This window comes from Somniosus microcephalus, chromosome 3 (assembly GCF_052327205.1).
Source record: "Somniosus microcephalus isolate GS21.2 chromosome 3, FLI_Smic_1.0, whole genome shotgun sequence".
Classification (NCBI taxonomy): Eukaryota; Metazoa; Chordata; class Chondrichthyes; order Squaliformes; family Somniosidae; genus Somniosus; species Somniosus microcephalus.
This window is the reverse complement of record NC_140989.1, coordinates 7,240,868-7,259,183: the sequence shown is the minus strand read 5'-3', so window position 1 is coordinate 7,259,183 and position 18,316 is coordinate 7,240,868. Positions and strand designations below refer to the sequence as shown.

The 18,316-nt window shown below is 51.2% G+C and overlaps 1 protein-coding gene across 1 annotated transcript; it reads right to left on the bottom strand.

Annotated features, from left to right (window-relative positions):
* Positions 1–912: 912 nt before the first annotated feature.
* On the bottom strand, positions 913–17,249 carry LOC147120817 (uncharacterized). Its single transcript, XM_085978920.1, has 3 exons — positions 17,123–17,249; positions 2,285–4,494; positions 913–1,383 (listed from the first exon to the last, which is right to left on the bottom strand). The coding sequence occupies exon 2, from the start codon at positions 4,473–4,475 to the stop codon at positions 2,313–2,315; it is 2,163 nt and encodes a 720-aa protein (XP_085835046.1). The 5' UTR covers positions 4,476–4,494; positions 17,123–17,249; the 3' UTR covers positions 913–1,383; positions 2,285–2,312.
* Between the last annotated feature and the right edge of the window lie 1,067 nt (positions 17,250–18,316).

The window sequence follows — 18,316 nt, the reverse complement described above, 5'->3', positions numbered from 1 at the left end:
ATTTCAAGAAGCTTTCCAGGTGTGGGAGCATCACACGGCAGCTCGAAGCAAGAGTGGGGGGCGAGAGCGCGGGGGGGGCCAGAGAGCGAGAGCTCGAGGCGGGGGCGAGAGCGGGGTACAGGGCATGTTACAGGCGGGGTCGCCACTCGCGACAGAGAATCAGACGACAGACACTTGAAAAATAAATGAGAAGGTATTAAGCGGGTGTGAGGGAAATTGTAGATGGGGATCGTGCTGATCTGCCATGGTCACCAACTCCACAGTTATGGGGGCTCTCCCACTTTCTGACCCCAGGCAAATCCTGACTTTCCCAACCTCAATACAGATTTTCTTGATAAAACTTCTTCTGAACCACCTTCCTGGCGGCGGTCCTGAGAATTCCAACGATCATTTCCCACAATTGATGGCCCGTCTCCCCCACTGATCCCTCTCCCCCCCCCCCACTGACCCCTCTCCCCCCCCACTGACCCCCCCGACCCCTCACCCCCCCACTGACCCCTCACCCCCCCACTGACCCCTCTCCCCCCCGACCCCTCACCCCCCCACTGACCCCTCACCCCCCCCCACTGACCCCCCGACCCCTCACCCCCCCACTGACACCTCACCCCCCCCACTGACCCCTCACCCCCCCACTGACCCCTCACCCCCCCACTGACCCCTCACCCCCCCACTGACCTCTCACCCCCCCACTGACCCCTCACCCCCCCCACTGACCTCTCACCCCCCACTGACCCCTCACCCCCCCACTGACCCCTCACCCCCCCACTGACCTCTCACCCCCCCACTGACCCCTCACCCCCCCCACTGACCCCTCACCCCCCCCACTGACCCCTCACCCCCCCCACTGACCCCTCACCCCCCCACTGACCCCTCACCCCCCCACTGACCCCTCACCCCCCCCACTGACCCCTCACCCCCCCCCACTACCACCAACTCAGCCAATCCGCCGACACCCTCCCCGAAGTCGCACTCCCCGGGGGCTCAGAGAGGTTGTATCTCCACACTGGGCCGGGCCGGTCACTGCACCGGGATTAATACCTGGGAGCCCCCAACCAGCTTCGACCCACAGACCGTGTAAGATGGCCGAGGCACAGCACCTGTATAAGGGGAGGGGGCCCAGGACAGGGCAACCCCGTCTGCTGCAGGCCCCAAGCAGGGCCTCTGTTGTGAGGGGCAGGGGGAGGGTATCAGAGGGGGAGGAGTCTTGCATCTCTCTGATGAAGATTACAGCTCACCAGCAAAGCCCCAAGTCACAGGGCCGGTCCAATATAGCAACATATACATAAATAACTCAACAGGTGTGACTGCAGAGTCAGGAGGTGCTCCTCACTGCTCCCTGGAGATTGGCACGCAGCATCCTTGGTTCAAACACATGTTCCAAACCTGAAAAAACAGCCACCGTAATTTTAGAATTTGCAGGAACAGGAAAGAGCTACTTAGTCTATTCATTCTCCCCCCATCCCCACCTACCCCCCCCCATCCCCACCTTCCCACCCTCTCCCCATATCCCTCAACCCCACCTACCCACTTTCTCCCCATATCCCTAACCCTACCCACCTTCTCCCCATATCCCCAACCCCACCTACCCACCCTCTCCCCATATCCCTCAACCCCACCTACCCACTTTCTCCCCATATCCCTAACCCTACCCACCTTCTCCCCATATCCCTCAACCCCACCTACCCACTTTCTCCCCATATCCCTAACCCTACCCACCTTCTCCCCACATCCCCAACCCCACCTACCCACCCTCTCCCCATATCCCTCAACCCCACCCACCTTCTCCCCATATCCCCCTACCCCACCTACCCACCTTCTCCCCATATCCCCAACCCCATCTACCCACCTTCTCCCCATCTACCCACCTTCTCCCCATATCCCCACCTACCCCCCATATCTCCAACCCCACCCACCTTCTCCCCATATCCCCCTACCCCACCTACCCACCTTCTCCCCATATCTCCAACCCCACCCACCTTCTCCCCATATCCCCCTACCCCACCTACCCACCTTCTCCCCATATCTCCAAACCCACCCACCCCCCATATCTCCAAACCCACCCACCCACCTTCTCCCCATATCTCCAACTCCACCCACCCACCTTCTCCCCATATCTCCAACTCCACCCACCCACCTTCTCCCCATATCTCCAACCCCACCTACCCACCTTCTCCCCATATCTCCAACCCCACCCACCCACCTTCTCCCCAACCTGAAAAAACGAAGGAAAAGGGAATGGACTCGGCTCGACTTCTCAATCCGTCAGTTTCCCTTCCCCACTCACCGTGGCGGCTGGAGCCTTGCTTTCTCTCTCAGGCCCACTGGTCCTCCTCCTCCTCCGAGATCTCCTTGAAGATGGATTGTGGGTCCTGTTTCAGCGACCACTCGATCGCCTGCACTTCCTGTTCAGAGGGAGGAGGCAGCACAGCCCTGAAACCAGAGTCGATGGCCTCAATCCGCTGCTGTACCCGACTCTCAAACTCCTCCTTGCTGCTCAACACTTGTTCCATGATCATTTTCCGGGCATCATCGCAGCCCTGTCGCAGCTGTTGGCGCTCGGTGTGAAATTCCGCACCCTCTGGGTCCAGGGTGATGAGTCGCCCCAGGCTGGACACTCGGCTCATCAGGTACTTTGTAGAAATCTCCACGTAGGTTCTGGAGATCATGTGGACCAGGCAGGAGATGTTGGTCGCCTGAAAGGCTTGGGCGTAAATTAAGTCTTTGATGAGCTTTTGCTGGCTGTAGCCCTGGATTCCTTGGATTTCTTCGCTGTGCACGATGAACTTTTTCAGGGACTTGGTAAGGCAAATGTTGATCAAGTTGGAAACCATCTCAAAGAAGTGGATCATCTTGGTCCACTGTTCTCGCACCCGGCCCAACGCGTCCAGGCCCTGGGCCAACATCTTCAGCGTGGTGTTGAAGTTGATCTTCGTCACCTGGCATGTCCTCATCATGATCAGGATATCGTCCAGCTCCTTGTTGTTCTGCTTCAAGTCTTGGAAGCTCCTCTCATACTCTGCCCGGGTGCTATCCAAGTGCGCTTTGGCGTTCTCGATCTTGAACCTGGCCTGTGTCACCACGGTTTGGACCATGCTCTTGTCCTCGGGGTCGTGCACCCCAGCTGCGCTGGACAGGTTTGGGGCGTTCGGGGGGAGCACAGACGAGCTGCTGGAGGCCGTGCACCCCACAGTGAACTTCAGCACTTTGCCGTACAGCTCGCCGATCCTCACGGCCATATTCTCCATCTGCTCTTCACTGGGCTTTTCACACTGACCGATCTCCTCCAGCTTCTCACAAATGGCAATCCCCTTCCTGCACAGAGTGAGGGCCGCCTGCTTCGGGCTGCAGTCCTCCTCCAGGTTGATCTCCGTTTTAATCCTCTGGAACATGCGCCTGGAGATGTCCGAGTTCACACCGCCAGTCGCGCGGTCCAGCAGTTTCTTCAGACTGAGCTCGGCGTCCTCAGAGAGCAGGTCCTGCAGCTTCACTGTGGCTATCAGCAGGCCACTGGACTTTGATAGGACATTGTTGGCAGCCACTGGGTCCAGCTCAACCTGCTGCGGTGAAGGGTTGGCTTGGTCCTTGTTCTTCACCTTTTCTGCGATGACATTGCCAATGTTGGCCAAAGTCTCCACCACGGTGATGGAGAGACTCACCGGGTCAGCCGTGACCATCGACATGAAGCCCGACACAAGGCTGCTGACCAGATTGATTGAGTTCTGCACCGCAAACAGGCCCATGACCCCCCACTCGCTGGGTGCGGACTCCAGCGCGTCCTTGTAGGCGTTGTGGGCCTCCTCCACCTCTTTGGTCATCCTGGTGAAATATTCTTCCACCTGCCTCTTGTCCTTCTCCGCGGTGGCCTTTCGAAGCGTGGACTCCTCCAGGGCCTGCTGGACCTCCTTGGACTCACTCTCGTACGCACCCTTGGCGCTGGTGCAGGCCTCCAGCAGCTCATGGATTAGGTCGGTGACAGAGGAGAAGTCCTTCTCCACCTCCTGGGCTAGTCCCAGACACTCGTCAGCAACGGTCTTGATGCAGTTCAGCTGAAGAGGCAGGATCTTCTCCAGGACCTTCTGGTCACCTTCCATCAAGGTCGTCACTGTATTCTTCATGTGCGTGGGGACGCTCTGGGAGTGAAGCCGAATCTGGTCCATGTTCTTATGGGCCAAGTTAAAGGTTTTCCAGCCCTGGTTACTAACCTGCATCAGGCAGGCGCGGAAGGATTCGGGATACTTGACGTGTTGGTATTGTCGGTCCGGGGTGTGCTTGTTTACAGGGAAGTCACAGGCGGAAGAGATGATGATCAGTTCACCTAGAATGGCGATGGAGGTGGGGGCCGGCATCAGGAACTCCTCCCAGTTGGCATAGGGTTGCATCATGAGCATGTTGTCCCTCCTCACTTCCTCAGCCTTGGTCTGTTTCCGGAAAGCATTGTTGATGCTTGCCAAAAGGTTCTCATCTTTGCTCGCCATGGTGACTCCTGTTACTCCCCTGGTGAGAGAGAGTGGGCTGTTAGACAACTAAAGTACACCAACACTTGCACTTCCAGAACACCTTCTCCCAGTGAAAGGCTCTTCACACTCAATCAATTACTTTCAATAGCAACAAACTCAACAACCACCTTTTCACAAAGTAAGATCCCACAAACAGAAACTCTGGGACCGGGTGGGTGGCTCCAGGACCGGGGGGGGTGGCTCCGGGACCGGGGGGGTGGCTCCGGGACCGGGGGGGGGGGTGGCTTCGGGACCGGGGGGGGGGGGGGTGGCGGCTCCGGGGCCGGGGCGGGGGGTGGCTCCGGGACCGGTGGGGGGGGGGGTTGGCTCCGGGACCGGGGGGTGGCTCTGGGACCTGGGGGTTGGGGGGGTGGCTACGGGACCAGGGGGGGGGGTGGCTCCGGGACCGGGGGGTGGCTCTGGGACCAGTAGGGGGGGGGTGGCTAGAGATAAGACAGTACAGAGCCCGACTGGGCAGCTACACTCTCACACTGAACATCAGCAGCAGACCCACAATACAGGGGGAGCCACACAGACCGACCAGCACACTGAAACCCAGTCTGCCACCACCACTTTGGAACCACAGCCGAGCCGCTCACAAGAGGAACGCACACACCAGACACGACCACCCCGGTCCAACACACAACCGGGGAGTCCAGATGAAAGCCACAAACCAGTAAACACCAACAAGGCTGACATCGTAATCCTCATAGACTCAAATGGGAAATACCTATGGGAGAAAAGGCTCTTCCCTAGACGTAAAGTAGAAAAGCTCTGGTGCCCAACAACAGACAGAGCCCTAGAATGGCTGACCAAAACCCAATTAGGCTCCCCCCAACACATAATAATACACAGCGGCACAAATGACCTAAGGGCCCAGCAGGAAAGGGTAGCAACATCGCTCGGATCAGTGATCAAGAAGGCAAGCGACACCTTCCCAAACACTAGAATCACTGTTTCCACACTATTGCCGAGAAGAAACTTCAACAACAAAACAATCCATGAGATAAATGCAAGCATAGCAAGAGACTGTGAATTAAAACATAACGTGCACCTGGCCCAACACCCCACCCTCAATGTGGAATGTCTTTACGACCAAGTCCATATCCACAGGAATCGAATGTCGGTCTTTGCGAAGGACCTGAAGGACGTCGCTTTTAACCGGGTCCACACCCAGATCCCAAAAAGACCCCCCCCCCGATCACCAAAGACCAACGGGATACAGACCAGGACTACTACAGAGACCACCACCACACCAACCGGGACCAGAGAGGATCCCCATGCACAACAACAATGTCGGACCTGCACCACTCCTGTCCTACAGGGGAACAGGACCACCCCCAGCCAGGCAGAGGGAGAGGTGCTCAGAGCATACGCAATACCACAGGCAGAGACAATCCACTAAGAGACATAGTGCAGGCGATCAGCAGCATCCACTCCCGCCTTATGGACCAGAAAAAAATAAGGACTAGTTGTTAGAAAAAGTTGTAACCAATTATCCTCAGCATTTATAGACAATTGAAGTGTTCTTTTTTCCCCATTTAGACACGACAAACACATATTACTATTTATTATATTCTAACCCATCACAGTAAAAGATCAATTTTAGCATGAAATCCTTATATATCTCAACCTGGAATATCCAAGGTCTACGCTCTTCTATGCTTGGCATGAAGAGTGTGACCCCAGAGTTCCTAGATGAGATTAAAGATCTAGATATTATCTTTTTACAAGAAACCTGGTGTAGAGGAGAAGGGCACACCGGCTGTCCCATTGGGTACACAGAGCTGGTGGTCCCCTCCAATAAATTGCCAGGAGTAACCCAGGGCAGAGAATCTGGAGGCATACTGATTTGGATTAAAGCAGAGCTTAGGAGTTGCATTGAATTTGTGGAAAAGGGCGAAAACCACTTATGGCTCAAAATTAAGAGGGGCATAATCTCTAGCATGAAAGATGTCTTCATTTGCACACTCTATATCCCCCCGACAGAATCCCCGTACTTCAAAGAGGACACCTTCTCCAACATAGAGAGGGAGATTATCCAATTCCAGGCCCAGGGAAATGTGTTGATATGTGGTGACCTCAACTCAAGAACGGGCGAAGAACCAGACTTCACCAATAATCAGGGGAATAATTACATATTTGGGAATAACCACTTTGATCTCCCTTCCCATCCACACAGGCATAACTGCGACAAACAGACAAATGCTAACGGAAAACAGCTCCTGCAGCTCTGTCGAAGCCTGGGTCTGTACATTGTCAATGGTAGGTTATTGGGAGACTTCCTAGGAAGATCCACCTATTGCTCACCTCTTGGCTTCAGCACCGTAGACTATATGATTACAGATCTAGACCCATCCTCTTTCAGAACATTCACAGTCAAACCACAAACAACACTGTCAGACCACAGTCAAATTACTGCATATCTTGAGAGGACAGAAACAACCAACACAGAAACACAACCCAGTAAACTGTACAACATTAAAAAATCTTACAGATGGGCCAAAAACAGCACGGAAAAATACCAGAAAGCAATTAGCAACCAAACAACTCAAGCTCTCTTGGACACCTTTCTGGAAAATACATACACACACAATAAAGAAGGCGTAAACTGGGCAGTGAATAACCTAAATAATATTTTTGATAATTTGGCATCAATGTCAAACTTGAAAGTTCGCAAGAACAAACCCAAAACAAAAAACTACGAAAAATGGTTTGACTCCGATTGCCAGAACATGAGGAAAAAACTCAGAAAAATATCAAACCAAAAACACAGACAACCAGAAAATGAGGAATTACGCCTTACTTATTGTCAGGCACTAACACAATACAAAAACACACTCAGAACCAAGAAAGAGCAGTATATTAAGAATACACTCATCTCCATTGAGGAATCCATTGATTCCAATTGTTTCTGGGACAACTGGAATACATTACACAAAAAACAACACGACGAATTGGCCATTCAAAACGGAGACACATGGGAAAACCATTTTGAAAAATTATACCAGAAAAACACACTAAGCCCAGAGCAATACCAAATATGCGAAAAACTGGCAAAGCTAGAATTTGCCATAAAAGATAACCAAAACCCGATAGACCCCATAATATCTGAAAAAGAGCTAATTGAAAAACTCAAGGACCTGCGACCAGGAAAAGCTTGCGGTGCAGACGGCATCCTAAGCGAGATGATTAAACACACGGACGATAAAATGAAATTGGCTATACTGAAACTCTTCAACTTGGTTCTGAGTGTCGGTTACTTCCCTGATATCTGGAACAAAGGACTCATAACGCCCATATACAAAAGTGGGGATAAAGTTGACCCAAATAACTATCGAGGCATCTGTGTAAACAGTAACCTGGGGAAGGTTTTCTGTAGTATCATAAACAAAAGACTTATAACTTCCTTGAGGAGCACAATGTCTTGAGTAAAAGCCAAATTGGATTCCTGCCAAACTATAGAACATCAGATCATATCTTCACCCTACAGACCCTAATTGACAAACACGTTCATCAAAACAAAAGCAAAATCTACGCATGCTTTATAGATTTCCAGGAGGCTTTCGATTTCATCTGGCACGACGGTCTATTCCTGAAACTTATCGAAAGCGGGGTAGGGGGAAAAACATATGATGTAATTAAATCAATGTATACAAACAACAAATGTGCAGTTAAAATTGGAAACAAACAAACAAAATACTTCCCACAGGGGCGGGGGGTGACGCAGGGCTCGCCATTTCACCGACACTCTTTAATATTTACATAAATGAACTGGCAAAACTACTTGAACAATCTACAGCACCCGGCCTCACCCTATATGAATCCAAGGTTAAATTCCTCCTCTATGCAGACGACCTGGTTCTGCTGTCACCAACTAAGGAGGGTCTACAGCAGAACCTGGATCTGCTGGAGTCGTTCTGTCAGACCTGGGCCCTGACAATAAACCCCCAAAAAACCAAAGTCCTTGTGTTCCAGCAAAGATCCAGACATCAGGGACCCAAAATAAATCTCACACTAGGAACAACTAAAATCGAACAAACCACTAACTACACATACTTGGGCATAAAAATCAGCTCTACGGGAAATTTCAAACTGGCTGTGAATGAACTGAAAGAGAAAGCTAGAAGGGCTTTCTATGCCATTAAAAAATCAATCCAAATAGATATCCCAATTAGCATTTGGCTCAAAATTTTCAAATCAGTAATTGAACCAATTGCACTCTACGGCAGTGAGGTGTGGGGACCGCTAACACAACAAGAATTTGCAAAATGGGACAAACACCCAATTGAGATCCTACATGCAGAATTCTGTAAAAGTATCCTCCGGACTCAAAGGAAAACCGTAAACAATGCATGCAGGGCAGAACTAGGCCAATATCCACTAATAATTACTATCCAAAAAAGAGCCACCAAATTTTGGAAACACCTAAAAATGAGCAACCCCCACTGCTATCATTACGAAGCCTTGAAATGCCAAGAGAGGACCATAAAGAAGAACACCCTCAGTCAACTAGTCCTGGGACTCAGTGAAGCAACCACTAACACTACTAACAATAACCAGCCCCAGGACAGTGACATCGTAGCACAGAGAATTCGACCCAACACAATTGTCACTAAGCAAAAGGAAAAATACCTGTTATATTGGGCAGAAACAACAAAAACCCAAAGCAAACTCAATTGCTACTTGGCCCTAAACAGACAATACAACATGGCTGATTACCTGACCATGGTAAAGGATAGCAAACTGAGAAAAACCTTGACAAGGTACAGACTTAGCGAACATAGCCTGGCGATCGAAAAAGGCAGACCAGGCTGCCAAGAGAGGACAGGATATGCTCTCACTGCAGTCAGGGAGTGGTGGAGACAGAGATGCACTTCCACACAGCTTGTGGAAAATATCAGGGAGAATTTCTATCAAAAATTCACAAATATGCCCTGAATTCAGAAATTTGAATGACGTCCAAAAACTCCCATACCTACTAGGGGAAGAGAGAAACTGTGTAACACTAGCGGCACACTATGTTACAGCTTGCCATAAACAGAGAGACAACCAGTAAACCTAAGAAAAGAGTATATACAAATTATACGAATGTATATTTATACACTCAGGGATATATCTGTTTATACACTGTACGAATAGATCTGCGTTTATGTGTTCAACCATAAATGTATTTCGATGCTTTGGCAACATAAGATGTACCTTATCATGCCAATAAAGCGATTTGAATTGAATTGAAAATTGAGTGAGTGACAGTGTCAGTGTGAGAGTGAGTGACAGTGTCAGTGTGAGAGTGAGTGACAGTGTGAGAGTGAGTGACAGTGTCAGTGTGAGAGTGAGTGACAGTGTCAGTGTGAGAGTGAGTGTCAGTGTGAGAGTGAGTGACAGTGTCAGTGTGAGAGTGAGTGACAGTGTCAGTGTGAGAGTGAGCGACAGTGTCAGTGTGAGAGTGAGCGACAGTGTCAGTGTGAGAGTGAGCGACAGTGTCAGTGTGAGAGTGAGCGACAGTGTCAGTGTGAGAGTGAGCGTCAGTGTGAGAGAGTGTCAGTGTCGGGGTAATTTTTGATAAAGCAGTTCGGGAGCATTTAAACTAGTATGGCAGGGGGCTAGAAACCTATGTAGTGAAATAGAGGAAAGTGAAAGGCAGACAGAAATAAATGATAAAAGGGTGAGGAACAAAAAACAAAGGGCCAAACTAATTCATAAAAAATGTGAGCATAAAAAAAGCCTGAGGGTTTTATACCTTAATGCGAGAAGCATCAGGAACAAGGTAGATGAATTAGCTGTGGAAATAGAGGTTAATAATTATGACCTAATTGGGATTACGGAAACATGGTTGCAGGGTGAGCAGGGCTGGGAGCTTAACATACAGGGGTATTCAGTATTTAGGAAGGATCGACAAAAAAGAAAGGGAGGAGGGGTAGCATTGCTAGTAAAAGAGGGGATAAATGCAATTGAAAGGAAGGATATTAACTCAGTTAATACAGAATCTATATGGGTGGAGCTAAGAAATAGCGAGGGGCGAAAAACATTAATAGGAGTGGTATATAGGCCTCCAAATAGTAAAATAGAGGTTAGGGAGGGCATCACGAGGGAAATTAGAGAAGCGTGCAATAAGAGCACAGCTGTCATCATAGGTGACTTTAACTTACATATAGATTGGACTAGCCTAATCAGTAAAAATAATGAGGAGGAGGAATTCCTTGAGTGTTTGAGGGATGGTTATCTGGATCAATATGTCGAGGAACCAACTCGGGAACAGGCTATATTGGACTGGGTACTGTGCAATGAGAAGGGACTAATCAGTAATCTTGTTGTACGGGGACCCTTGGGTCAGAGCGATCATAACATGATCGATTTCTCACTCGAAATGGAGAGCGAAGAAATTGACTCAGAGACTAAGGTCCTGAATTTAAACAAGGGGAATTATGATGCCATGAGACGGGAACTGAGTAGGTCTGATTGGACAACGTTCCTGGGAGGACTGGAGGTAGATAAACAATGGCAAACATTTAAAGATAGAATGACAAAATTGCAAAAATTGTTTATACCAATCTGGCATAAAAGGAAATCTAAAAAGGTGACTCAACCGTGGATAACAGGGGAAATTAGAGACAGCATAAAATCCAAAGATAGGGCGTATAAAATAGCCAAAAAAAGCGCCAGAGCGGAAGATTGGGAACAGTTTAAGATAGAGCAAAGGAGGGCAAAGGGCATAATCAAGAGGGGCAAAATAGCTTACGAAAACAAGCTGGCGGAAAATATAAAAACTAACTCCAAAAGCTTTTATAAGTATATCAAAAGGAAAAGACTGGTGAAAACCAAAGTTGGTCCATTGCAGTCAGATACGGGGGAATATATAATGGGAAATAAGGAAATGGCAGATCAACTAAATGCATACTTTGGGTCAGTCTTTACGAAGGAAGACACAAAAAACCTCCCTGGGATATCGGGAAAAATAGGGACATTGGCAAAGGAGGAACTGACGCAAATCAATATCTCTAAGGATATGGTGTTAAGGAAGCTAAAGGGATTGAAGGTGGACAAATCCCCAGGGCCTGATAACATGCATCCTAGGGTACTGAAGGAGGTGGCCCTAGAGATAGCGGATGCACTAAGGATGATTTTTCAGAATTCATTAGACTCGGGAACAGTGCCGATGGATTGGAGGGTAGCTAACGTTACCCCACTATTCAAAAAGGGGGGTAGGGAAAAAGCAGGTAATTACAGACCTGTAAGCCTTACATCAGTTGTGGGCAAAATGCTGGAGTCCATCATTAAGGATGAAATAGCGGAGCACTTAGCAAATGGGGACAGGATAGGACAGAGTCAACATGGATTTACAAAGGGTAAATCGTGCTTGACTAATCTATTGGAATTTTTTGAGGGAGTAACTGGTAGAATAGATGGGGGAGAGCCAGTAGATGTGGTGTACCTGGACTTCCAAAAGGCCTTCGATAAGGTCCCACATAAAAGATTAGCATGGAAAATTGAGGCTCATGGGATAAAGGGGAAAGTTTTGGCGTGGATAGGGAACTGGCTGTCAGATAGAAAACAGAGAGTTGGAATAAACGGCTCATTTTCTGAATGGCAGGCAGTAACAAGTGGGGTACCACAGGGATCTGTCCTGGGCCCCCAGCTGTTCACAATTTACATTAATGACCTGGATCAGGGAGTCGGATGCAGCATTTCCAAATTTGCAGACGACACTAAACTAGGAGGGGGGGTGGGCTCAGAGGAAGAGACCAGGAAGCTCCAGAGCGATTTGGACAGACTGGGCGATTGGGCGGATAAATGGCAGATGCACTATAATGTGGACAAGTGCGAAGTTATCCACCTTGGGTGCAGGAACGGGAGGGCAAATTATTATTTAAATGGCAATAGATTGGGAGAGGGGGAAGTACAGAGAGACCTGGGTGTTCTTGTACACCAGTCACTGAAGGCGAGCATGCAGGTGCAACAGGCGGTCAAGAAGGCAAACGGTATGCTGGCCTTCATAGCAAAAGGGTTAGAATACAGGAACAGGGATACCTTGCTGCAGCTGTACAGGGCACTGGTGAGACCACACCTCGAGTACTGTGTACAGTTTTGGTCGCCTCATCTGAGGAAGGATGTTCTTGCCATGGAGGGGGTGCAGCGGCGATTCACCAGGCTGATACCAGGAATGGCGGGAATGACCTATGAGGAGAGACTATGTAGTTTAGGGATGTACACACTGGAGTTTAGAAGATTGAGAGGGGACCTCATAGAAGTGTATAAAATTCTGACAGGTCTAGACAGACTGGATGCAGAAGGAATGTTTCCCTTGGCGGGTGAGAACAGAACTAGAGGACATAATTTAAGGATAAGGGCTAAACCATTTAGGACAGAGATGAGGGGGAATTTCTTCACTCAGAGAGTGGTGAACCTGTGGAACTCATTGCCACAGAGGGCAGTGTACGCCAGCTCATTAAATATATTTAAGAGGGAATTAGATATATTTCTACGGGCAAAAGGGGTTAAGGGTTACGGAGAGAAGGCGGGGACGGGATACTGAATTAAAGGATCAGCCATGATCTCATCGAATGGCGGAGCAGGCACGAAGGGCCGAATGGCCTACTCCTGCTCCTATCTTCTATGTATCTATGTATCTATGAGAGTGAGTGACGGCGTCAGTGAGAGAGTGAGTGACGGTGTCAGTGTGAGAGTGAGTGACGGTGTCAGTGTGAGAGTGAGTGACGGTGTCAGTGAGAGAGTGAGTGACAGTGTCAGTGTGAGAGTGAGTGACAGTGTCAGTGTGAGAGTGAGTGACAGTGTCAGTGTGAGAGTGAGTGACAGTGTCAGTGAGAGTGTGAGTGACAGTGTCAGTGTGAGAGAGTGAGTGACAGTGTCAGTGTGAGAGTGAGTGACAGTGTCAGTGTGAGAGTGAGTGACAGTGTCAGTGTGAGAGTGAGTGACGGTGTCAGTGTGAGAATGAGTGACGGTGTCAGTGTGAGAGTGAGTGACGGTGTCAGTGTGAGAGTGAGTGACGGTGTCAGTGTGAGAGTGAGTGACGGTGTCAGTGAGAGAGTGAGCGACAGTGTCAGTGTGAGAGTGAGTGACAGTGTCAGTGTGAGAGTGAGTGACAGTGTCAGTGTGAGAGTGAGTGACGGTGTCAGTGTGAGAGTGAGTGACGGTGTCAGTGAGAGAGAGTGACAGTGTCAGTGTGAGTGACAGTGTCAGTGTGAGAGTGACAGTGTCAGTGTGAGAGTGAGTGACAGTGTCAGTGTGAGAGTGAGTGACAGTGTCAGTGTGAGTGACAGTGTCAGTGTGAGAGTGAGTGACAGTGTGAGAGTGAGTGACAGTGTGAGAGTGAGTGACAGTGTCAGTGTGAGAGTGAGTGACAGTGTCAGTGTGAGAGTGAGTGACGGTGTCAGTGTGAGAGTGAGTGACGGTGTCAGTGTGAGAGTGACAGTGTCAGTGTGAGTGTGAGTGACAGTGTCAGTGTGAGAGTGACAGTGTCAGTGTGAGAGTGACAGTGTCAGTGTGAGAGTGACAGTGTCAGTGTGAGAGTGACAGTGTCAGTGTGAGAGTGAGTGACAGTGTCAGTGTGAGTGACAGTGTCAGTGTGAGAGTGAGTGACAGTGTCAGTGTGAGAGTGAGTGACAGTGTCAGTGTGAGAGTGAGTGACAGTGTGAGTGTGAGTGACAGTGTGAGAGTGAGTGACAGTGAGTGTGAGTGACAGTGTGAGAGTGAGTGACAGTGTGAGAGTGAGTGACAGTGTGAGAGTGACAGTGTGAGAGTGAGTGTGAGTGACAGTGTGAGAGTGAGTGACAGTGTCAGTGTGAGTGACAGTGTGAGAGTGAGTGACAGTGTGAGAGTGAGTGACAGTGTCAGTGACAGTGACAGTGTGAGAGTGAGTGACAGTGTGAGAGTGAGTGTCAGTGTGAGTGTGAGAGTGAGTGACAGTGTGAGAGTGAGTGACAGTGTGAGAGTGAGTGACAGTGTCAGTGTGAGAGTGAGTGACAGTGTCAGTGTGAGAGTGAGTGACGGTGTCAGTGTGAGTGTGAGTGACAGTGTCAGTGTGAGAGTGACAGTGTCAGTGTGAGAGTGACAGTGTCAGTGTGAGAGTGACAGTGTCAGTGTGAGAGTGAGTGACAGTGTCAGTGTGAGTGACAGTGTCAGTGTGAGAGTGAGTGACAGTGTCAGTGTGAGAGTGAGTGACAGTGTCAGTGTGAGAGTGAGTGACAGTGTCAGTGTGAGAGTGAGTGACGGTGTCAGTGTGAGAGTGAGTGACAGTGTGAGTGTGAGTGTGAGTGACAGTGTGAGAGTGAGTGACAGTGTGAGAGTGAGTGACAGTGTGAGGGTGAGTGTCAGTGTGAGTGAGTGACAGTGTCAGTGACAGTGTGAGAGTGAGTGACAGTGTGAGAGTGAGTGTCAGTGTGAGTGTGAGAGTGAGTGACAGTGTCAGTGAGTGAGTGTGAGAGTGAGTGACAGTGTCAGTGACAGTGACAGTGTGAGAGTGAGTGTGAGTGTGAGTGACAGTGTGAGAGTGAGTGACAGTGTCAGTGTGAGTGTCAGTGTGAGAGTGAGTGACAGTGTGAGAGTGAGTGACAGTGTCAGTGTGAGTGTGAGTGACAGTGTCAGTGTGAGTGACAGTGTGAGAGTGAGTGTCAGTGTGAGTGTGAGAGTGAGTGACAGTGTCAGTGTGAGTGACAGTGTGAGAGTGAGTGACAGTGTGAGTGTGAGAGTGAGTGACAGTGTCAGTGTGAGTGACAGTGTGAGAGTGAGTGACAGTGTCAGTGCCAATTAGGAACACAGGAATGGGAGGAGGCCATTTAGCCGCTCGATGAGATCTTGGCTGAATTATGACCCATCTCCATAAACCCCCATATCTCGAATACCTTTGGTTAACAAAATCCATCAATTTCAGATTTAAAATTAACCATTGATTATTGTTTGCGGAAGAGAGTTCCAAACTTCTTCCACCCTTTGTGTGTAGCAGTGTTTCCTAATTTCACTCTTGAAAGGTCTGGCTCTAATTTTTAGACTCTGCCCCCTAGTCCTCGACTCCCCAACCAGCGGGAATAGTCTCTATCAGTTCCCCTTAATATCTTGAAAACTTTGATCAAATCACCCGTTAACATTCTAAATTCCAGGAATACACCCTTAATTTGTGTCATCTTTCCTTGTAATTTAACCCTTGCAGTCCAAGTATCATTCTTGTAAATCTCAACCTTGGCTCAGTGGGCAGCACTCTTGCTGCCGAGTCAAAAGGTCGTGGGTTCAAGTCGCACTCGAGAGTCGAGCAAGCAATCTAGGCTGGCTTTCCAATGCAGTGCTGAGGGAGTGCTGCACTGTCTGATCTTTCAGGTGAGACGTTAAACCGAGGCCCGTCTGCTCTCTCAGGTGGAAACAAAAGATCCCAGGGCACTATTTCAAAGAGCAGGGGCGTTCTCGTCGGTGTCCGGGCTATATTTATCACTCAATCAACATCACTAAAACAGATTATCCGGTCATTATCACGTCACTGTTTGTGGGAGCTTGCTGTGCGCAATTTGGCTGCCGCATTTCCCACGTTACAAAAAAGAGCACTTCATTGGCTGTGAAGCGCTTTGAGGCGTGCAGAGGTTGTGAAAGGCGCTATAGAAATGCAAGTCTGTCTTTCTAAACCTACGCAGCACTCCCTCCAAGGCCAGGACTGCGGCCAGTGCCCCAGGGCTGGGCTGACCAGGACTGCGGCCAGTGCCCCGGGGCTGGGCTGACCAGGGCTCGGGCAGTGCCCCGGGGCTGGGCTGACCAGGACTGCGGCCAGTGCCCCGGGGCTGGGCTGACCAGGGCTCGGGCAGTGCCCCGGGGCTGGGCTGACCAGGGCTCGGGCAGTGCCCCGGGGCTGGGCTGACCAGGGCTCGGGCAGTGCCCCGGGGCTGGGCTGACCAGGACTGCGGCCAGTGCCCCAGGGCTGGGCTGACCAGGACTGCGGCCAGTGCCCCGGGGCTGGGCTGACCAGGACTGCGGGCAGTGTCCCGGGGCTGGGCTGACCAGGACTGCGGCCAGTGCCCCGGGGCTGGGCTGACCAGGACTGCGGCCAGTGCCCCGGGGCTGAGCTGACCAGGACTGCGGGCAGTGCCCCGGGGCTGAGCTGACCAGGACTGCGGCCAGTGTCCCGGGTCTGGGCTGACCAGGACTGCGGGCAGTGTCCCGGGGCTGGGCTGACCAGGACTGCGGCCAATGCCCCGGGGCTGGGCTGACCAGGACTGCGGCCAGTGCCCCGGGGCTGAGCTGACCAGGACTGCGGCCAGTGCCCCGGGGCTGGGCTGACCAGGACTGCGGCCAGTGCCCCGGGGCTGGGCTGACCAGGGCTCGGCCAGTGCCCCGGGGCTGGGCTGACCAGGGCTCGGGCGGCTCCACTTCCCGCACGGTTACAGTGTAGCGGCTTGTAGCACCGGCGGTGTCACTGCGCTAGCTTCGCTACAATGTCTCCCTGAGCCGGAGGGCTGGGTGTGGAGGAGCGGCGACACCCGGCACACAGCACCCACACCCTGCACTCAGCACCCGCACCCTGCACTCAGCACCCTGCACCCTGCACCCACACACTCAGCACCCTACGCCCGCACACTCTGCACCCACAACCTGCACCGCCACCCAGCACTTGCCCCCGGCCTTACTCTGGCGATCCGCGATCTCCGCTCCCCGTTCACCGGGCTGCGACTGGTCTCGTTCCCCGGGCTCTGATTGGTGCCGCTCCCCGTTCCCCGGGCTCTGATTGGTGCCGCTCCCCGTTCCCCGGGCTCTGATTGGTGCCGCCGCTCCACTCTCTCCGGAGCTGAAGCCGAGTAGCGGCCAATGAACAGCGCGGCTCTCTCATCGCAGAGCGTATTGGACCACCGCATCCGGGTTACAGGAAACAGCCAATCGTGGTTTAGGAGGCGCCCGAGAGACTCGATGATTGGTCATGTCGTGTAAGAGTGGGCGGGGCCTGGAACTGCGGTGCAAACTCAGAAAGGACCCGGAAATGGGACAGTGCAGAGGGAGCTTTACTCTGTATCTCACCCGTGCTGCACCTGCCCTGGGAGTGTTTGATGGGACAGTGTAGAGGGAGCTTTACTCTGTATCTAACCCGTGCTGTACCTGCCCTGGGAGTGTTTGACGGGACAGTGTAGAGGGAGCTTTACTCTGTATCTAACCCGTGCTGTACCTGCCCTGGGAGTGTTTGATGGGACAGTGTAGAGGGAGCTTTACTCTGTATCTCACCCGTGCTGTACCTGCCCTGGGAGTGTTTGATGGGACAGTGTAGAGGGAGCTTTACTCTGTATCTAACCCGTGCTGTACGTGCCCTGGGAGTGTTTGATGGGACAGTGTAGAGGGAGCTTTACTCTGTATGTAACCCGTGCTGTACCTGCCCTGGGAGTGTTTGATGGGACAGTGCAGAGGGAGCTTTACTCTGTATCTAACCCGTGCTGTACCTGCCCTGGGAGTGTTTGATGGGACAGTGCAGAGGAAGCTTTACTCTGTATCTAACCCGTGCTGTACCTGCCCTGGGAGTGTTTGATGGGACAGTGCAGAGGGAGCTTTACTCTGTATCTAACCCGTGCTGTACCTGCCCTGGGAGTGTTTGATGGGACAGTGCAGAGGGAGCTTTACTCTGTATGTAACCCGTGCTGTACCTGCCCTGGGAGTGTTTGATGGGACAGTGTAGAGGGAGCTTTACTCTGTATCTAACCCGTGCTGTACCTGCCCTGGGAGTGTTTGATGGGACAGTGTAGAGGGAGCTTTACTCTGTATCTAACCAGTGCTGTACCTGCCCTGGGAGTGTTTGATGGGACAGTGTAGAGGGAGCTTTACTCTGTATCTAACCCGTG

Bases quoted from the DNA above. Each gene is read 5' to 3' on its own strand.
- LOC147120817 (XM_085978920.1), bottom strand. From the start codon at position 4,475: ATGGCGAGCAAAGATGAGAACCTTTTGGCAAGCATCAACAATGCTTTC.